Raw genomic sequence first — 7,500 nt, 5'->3', positions numbered from 1 at the left:
AATCAAAAATTAAAATGAAAATGGAAAATGCAAAAACTAAAAATGTAAACTATTAATAAAAACTATAATAGTACCGCAGTGATACTAAATTAACACACTGCTATTTTATCACAGATTTTTTTTATTAAATGAAGAAATTGAAAAATTAAATGCAGTTACAATTATAAAAAAATATATATAAATATAAATATAAATATAAATATAAATATATATATATATATATATATATATATATATATATATATATATATATATATATATATATATATATATATATATATATATATATATTCTTTTTTCATTATTTATATATTTTTTTAATACAGTGAAGAGAATCAGGTTGGAAAATTTGCCTAATTGTCATTAGTGCTTCATTGTTCAGAATAGTTTCATTGTTCAGAAACTATTAATTATGAATATGTTTTGAACTAAGCTTTGATTTGCGGTGTGTTTGTCGTCAAACTCAAAATTTTGTTTATTTTTAATTATTAAAAAATGCCATTATTTTATATGAAAAACTTAATTGTATTTTAAAATATTTTAACATGTCTTGTGTGTATATATATTTTTTGATTAGATCAGATCTAGCATTTAAATCTGTATCCCACCTATGGGGCATGTTGTCACATTTCACTTCCAATCTTTCGGGGTAAATCAAGAAAAAAGTATACACTGTATTAATGAAACAAAACCACATAATTGTACTAGACGTGTGTGTAATTAATGTGGGAAAAAATTAATTCTCTGAACGCAAAGTAGGTTTACAAAAACAGACGTGCATTAATATGGTAATCATTCCGCTTTGATAATGAAGTACTTCACCACGCCACCTCTTTGTCCACCCTGAACGTCACTTAATTTCCTTCAGAAATCCCGGTGAATCCCGGGGTTCAGGAAGATCCTGGATGTGTCGCGGCGCGTCTCTGCAAACAGAGAGTGTAATTAATTACTGCTCTCGTTAGTCTTCACGAGACGTTTGCACCTCTCTCTGAAGGCTTTGAAGGAGACATGCGCTCCTTCTCTTTGTTTGCTCGTTAGTTTCTGTTTGCTGACGAGCCGATGATGAGTTTCGCTGCAAATCAACAGAGAACACAAAGTGTCCGACTTCTCAAACACTCGCCTTTGTTCCGCGTCCGACTCGTTATTTGAGCTTCTTCCCGAGTTGAATGGTCCCGTTTTCTACATAATAAAGCAGTAATTAGTCATTTAGCAGAGACATTTATTAAAGCTGGGGTTAATGCTGCATTTTTGTCATGTTATAAAGTCTCCAACTGTACAAATCTTTGTCAAACGTATTTGTTATGAAAGCTTTATTTCGTTATTATTTCTGTTAGTTACTATTTTTATTAGTTTATTAATATTTTTGAATAATTTTATCTGAACATTTTCAGTTTTCATTTATTTTATTTTTTGTAATTTTAGTGCTTTAGTGCTTTTGTCTTTATTACTTTTTTACAATACTGTAAAAAAAAGTTCATTTCAGTTTAATATTTCTTCAGCCTTAGTTTTTATTTATTTTAAGTAAGTTGAGTTTTTTTTTTTTTTTTCAGGTTTATTTTAACTAACATAATGTTTTTAATAGTTTTAGTTTTGACTTATTTTAGTACTTCAACTTACCAAGGCGACATTTAACATTTTTGTAAAAAAGATTTAATCTAATATTTAGAAATTTTGATCATTTCAGCTTTAATTAACATTTTAAGTTTTCATTTTTCATTGTTCTTTTTTTTTATTCTATGTGCTTTTGTCTGTTTTATATTACTGTTTAGTTTGACTCTTTTTTCCATTTCAGTTTAATATTTCTTTAGCTTTTTATTTAATTTTTAGCTTTATTTTAATGAACAAAAAGCTTTTAATAGTTTTAGCTTATTTTAGTGCTTCAACTTATATCAGTTAGTTCCCTAAGGCAGCATTTCTAATTTTCATTAAAGTTTTATATCCAATATTTGTATTTTATATTATTCATCTTTATTTCGATGAACACATTTTTAATGGTTTTAGTATTAATAAACGATTATAACCCTGGCCGTCACCCAAACGGCAGCGACTTCATCAGTTAAAGCTAGTTTTCTCTGTTTAATGTGTGTTATTTGATCCTAACCGCTGTAAACTGATGCATGGATTGAATGCAAAGTATGTCACTTTGGATAAAAGCATTTGCCAAATGCATAAATGCAAACATGACCAACAAATCTGCCATTTTTGGCGTTATGAATGTTGCAATGAAATGAAATCAAGAACAGCTGAGCAGAATTTAATCTGGTTATGAAGTGACGTGAACCTGAATGAATTTCTCCTGGTCATTAGTTTTATAGATAACATAAAGTGTTTGTTTAAGTGAACATGTTTGTTTGTTTTTTATTTTATTTCATGTTTATTTTAATTAACAAAAAGTGTTTAATAGTTTTAGTTTTAGCTAAATTCATTTTCAATTTACACTGAAAATTTTACAAAGGTTGATTCAAAATATGAATAGTGTTCATTTTTGTATTTTTTTTGCATAGTGTTTTTTTAACATAGAGTCTTTTATTTTTAACATAAAGCGTGCCAAACACACATACATGTGCAAAACATTTTAATAAAAAAATCAGCATCTGATCATCCGATCTGGTTCTCAGGGCTCGTTCTTCATGGTGCAGGACGCGTTCAGTAAAGCTGATGTTCTCAGCACCACCGGCTCGTACGGCGCGCCGAACTTCCGACGGATCAGAGACGGTTTCCCACTGTACGGCATGGGCCAACCCAGCCTGGGTGGCTTCAAACGGGTCCTGCAGAATCTCCAGACTCAAGGCCACCAGGTCAGTGTGTGTCGGTCTCCTGCCGATCCCTGTTGACCCTCCATTAACCCAAAGCGATGTGCAAATAATTCCGCTGATAAGGCGTTTGTCAAGTCATTTGTTAGAGATTAAATCTGTTGTTGATTCGCTTGATTGTTCAGGGAAATGCAATGCTGATTAAACTGACACTTTCAATTAAACTGTTGTTTAAATGTTATAGTTTGCGCAAATTAGTTTACATGGAGGTTATGCGTGTGACGTCACCGTCAGCCGGAGTGTGTGTGGTCACACACACATACACACTGAGTGGCAGGATTGGTTTTCAGCCGTGAAAACACACAAAACGCATCTAAAACGGGAAAGCGCTTTGAGATTGACTGTATAAATAGATTTGACAAGAAATCTGAGGTGTATTTTTACAGACAGGCGAAAGATACAGAACAGAGAAACAATGCAATCACAGGAACAGCTGGATCCAGGCAGAGAAAGGTGGATTTGCGGTTATCATTTTGTGGGTATTTAGGGGTAAAATCATACGTAATATATTGTATTGTTATATATTGCATTTACAATTTTCATCAATTAAGGATTTACATTTACATTTATGCATTTGGCAGACGCTTTTATCCAAAGCATTTCAAGATGCACATTTACATTCTTATCAGTTCTTGCTTTCCCTGGGAATCGAACCCATGACCTTGGCATTGCAAGCGCCAACGCTCTACTGTTTGAGCTACAGTATTTAGCATCGTGTATTCTGCAGAATATTCATAATTCATCATTTATACAGAACAGAGAAACAATGCAATTCATAGAAAGAACTGGATCCAGGCAGAGAAAGGTGGATTTGTGGTTATCATTGTGTGTCGATATGCTGAATTCAGGGGTAAAATCATACCTAATATATTGTATTGTTATATATTGTATTTTACAACTCATCAATTAAATATTTACCATTGTATATTCTGCATAATTGGATGTTTTTAAATAAACACTGACAAAAAACTCGATATGATGATATATATATATAACACTGATATGAGGGATCACATTCATTAGACCTGTATTGTATTTCTATAAAGCGTTCACAGGCAAATTTGCTTTATGTATTTCCCCGGCGTGGAAATCAGGCTCATATAAATGTCAGGAAACATGATTCCTGCTGAATGTTAATATGCATGATCACTGGATCTTTGGTGAGTTGTAAGGAACATTATATCGAGTCCAACCTTTAGTCTAAACTGATAATTGTTTGTTTTACTCGTGTTTCTCCTGTTAAATCCAGTCACTCTCAGCTCTTCTGCCACTCAGTCCGGCGGGAAAGTGAGTCAGTGCAAAACCTCTTAGACGAGAGATGCATTTGCAACGTTTTTATTCGGTGGAGAATATGCTAATCAGTGACTAGAAGATAGTTAACTCCACATCAGCAACATAAATTCATCAACTAACCTGTTGCTCTACATGTTGTCACTTCTTCTTGAGTCTCTCCATCTTTGTCTGACTCCAGTTTGAACATAAAAGCTCTTGAAGCTCCGCCCTCTGTGCCGGGAGCAGCAGCTCATTTGCATTTAAAGGGACAGACACAAAACGACGCGTTTTTGCTCACCCTCAAAAAGGGACAATTTGAACATGTTATATACAAATATCTGTGGGGTATTTTGAGCTAAAACTTCACACACACACTCTGGGGACATCAGAGACTTACTTTACATCTTGTACGAATGGGCATTATACCATTATACCGTAGACGAGAGTTGCATTTGCAAGGTTTTGATGTGGTGGAGGTTCACATGCATCTGTCCCTTTGAACAGGAGGTGATTTTCCTGTGTTTGCGCGAGGAGCCCGTGGTGTTCCTGCGCCTGGAGAGCGACTTCTTTCCCTACACGCCCCGGAGGAAGGAGAACCTCCACGAGAACCTGCACGATCTGGGACGAGGGCTTTCCTCCGAGGACCTGGAGCTCACCATCAGGAGAGAGGTCGGAGAGTTTAATGAACACGCGCCAGTACAGGAGCGATGGGATCCAGCCAACAGAGAAATTATGTTTACTATTTATTTATTCTTAGAGAATAAAAACGCATAACTAATGAACAAGAAAATGCATTTTAAACTGTCCTGAGATCATTTTAAATATGATTATGATTATTATTATTAAAGCAGTTGAATATACTCTTTAGTAATGAAAAGAATAGTAAAATGTTTTCTGATTTCAGGATTAATTATAATTATATTGATTATAATAATTATTATTAAAGCAGTGAATTATATTTAATACTTTATACTTTTACTAGTACTACTACTACTAATAATTAATATTATTATTTAAAAAAAAATTTTATTAAAGCAGTTAATTATATTATTGAAGAAGAGTAGTAAAAATATATAAAAATGTCTGATCTCAGGATAAATTATAATTATATAATTTGTATTTTTATCATTACTATTATTAAAGCAGTTAATTATAATTTTTTATAATAATAATAATAATAATAATAAAAATGATAATAGCAGCAATAATAATGATGATGATGAAAATAATAATAAATAATGACGACAATATTTTTTGGAATTATTTATATTAAATATTTATAGGAAAATCAGTCAAGTCAGATAAAATCAAAGTAGTGAAACCCACATCCAGGAACACATCTTTTGTTGTTGTTATTGGACATAAAAAACATAAAACATGACATTTTAGTCATAAAAACTTTTAATTTAGTCATCAAAAAAATGTGTAAATGTTCTTATTATACGTATGAAAAAAGCATGAATAGAACAATAAAATTTCTAAGAATTTTGCACATCTCTCCCCTTTCTTCTTGTCATCCACCCGTGAATGCTCAAACCGTAATGCTCTCCTGTCATGTTTATAATAACTGCACCTCCAGAAATGTTCATGTGCCGATCATGTACAAGTTCTCATCTGAGAACGATGTGTTTTTGTGCTTTTAGCTTCATGACTTCGCCAAACTGAACGACAACGTGTTCTACGTCTACAACGACATTGAGCATTTTAAAGGAGAACCGCAGAAGATCTGCATCGGCTGTGAAGAAGACATTCATGTGACGGAGGAGGTGTATCAGAGACCGCGCTTCACCATGCCTGCGTACAGGTACACACACACACACACACACACACACACACACACACACACACACACACAAGCAAGCACGCTTCACCATGACTGCATACAGACACACACAGTCTTGTTACGTAATCAGATTACTTTTTCAAGTAACTAGTAAAGTAACGCATTACATGTAAAATTTACAACAACATTTCTTAGTTACTTTTTCACATAAGTAACGCAATTAGTTACTTTTTAAGGGAGCAACGCAACACTGTAATGCATTACTTTTCAAAGCCACTTTCCCCAACACTACACACACACACACACACACACACACACACACACACACACACACATATGCTTCATGGGTTTGTGCTGGTGAATCCTCATCTCCACACGTAACGGCAGTTTGTGGTGATGTGTGTGTGTGTGTGTGTTCAGGTATTACCGCCTGCCTCTGCCGATGGAGGGAGCGCCGCTGGAGGACGAGTTCGATGCGTTCGTTAATGTTCTCCGGGTAAGAGATTCTCCTGAAAGCATCGGCATGAACCATTCTGACCTCTGACCTTTCTAATACTTGATTTCTATTGTATTAGCTGGGAGTTATACAGTTTAATAATAATAATAATAATAATAATAATAATAATAATATTTTTTTTAATGTTTTCTGATATCAGGATTAATTATAATCAATTATAATTAATTTATTTATTTATTTATTTATTTATTTATTTATTTATTTATTTATTATTATTATTATTATTATTATTATAGCTGTGAATTATAAAGTTTAATAATATTAAAAGTAAAAATGTACATGTTTTCTGATCTCAGGATTAATTATAATTATATTAATTAATTATAGTAATTATTATTAAAGCTGTGAAACATACTATTTGATAATAATATGATCAATATTTAAAATAATAGTTTTCTGATCTCAGGATTAATTGTAATTAATTAATTAATTATATTAATCTATTATTATTATTATTATTATTATTATTATTAATTGGAATAATTATTATCAAAGCAGGCAATTATAATAATACTAATAATAATAATTATTAGTATTTAATATTTTTATTGGTATTATTCAGCAATTATTATTATTTAATAATAATATTATTCATTTTCTTAATATTAATATTAAATATGAATGGCAAAGTCAAGTTTTCAGGAATGTTCTCCAGGTAAGAGATTCTCCTGAAGCGACCCGTCTTATCTCTGAGCGAGTCATATTTAGCTCTGACCTTTCTGATCGAGATATCATCTAAATCAGTGTATTGGTCAGCTGATGTCATGTGACGCGCATGACGGCTCTGTCTGTGCATCAGGGGAATTGTTTTCTTGTGATGCGGTCGGTTCAGGTCATGCCCATTCAGCCACCGATGTGATTAAATCTTCCGAGGCGGTGGAATCTAAACACGTCAGATGCTTTAAAGTGCGTCCGGGCTGTAATATATAATGTGTTTAGATGGAGGGAAATGAGTTAATGGAATATTGTGGAGTCTGTAGATCATCAGAGAGGCTGAAGACAAACATGAGAAACTACTGTGTCCTTTCTTTCAAAACAGACCGTACTTACAAAAAGTTAATGTCGACCAAATGTGACCCTGGACCACAAAACCAGTCACATGCAGATTTATGCAT

The 7,500-nt window shown here is 32.8% G+C and overlaps 1 protein-coding gene across 2 annotated transcripts in view; it reads left to right on the top strand.

The window, feature by feature from the left end:
- pald1a (phosphatase domain containing paladin 1a) overlaps positions 1-7,500 on the top strand; it is a 77,679-nt gene that overhangs the window by 25,121 nt on the left and 45,058 nt on the right. For both annotated transcript variants that reach the window (XM_084433733.1, XM_084433734.1), the window contains exons 4-7: positions 2,619-2,798; positions 4,590-4,754; positions 5,729-5,889; positions 6,289-6,364. In XM_084433733.1, coding sequence (XP_084289859.1) covers positions 2,619-2,798; positions 4,590-4,754; positions 5,729-5,889; positions 6,289-6,364 — 582 coding nt within the window. The remainder of the gene's footprint in view (positions 1-2,618; positions 2,799-4,589; positions 4,755-5,728; positions 5,890-6,288; positions 6,365-7,500) is intronic.

The sequence above is a fragment of the Rutilus rutilus genome, assembly GCF_951802725.1.
Source record: "Rutilus rutilus genome assembly, chromosome: 16".
NCBI lineage: Eukaryota > Metazoa > Chordata > Actinopteri > Cypriniformes > Leuciscidae > Rutilus > Rutilus rutilus.
Note: the sequence above shows the minus strand (reverse complement) of the source record. Positions and strands in the feature narration are given on the sequence as shown.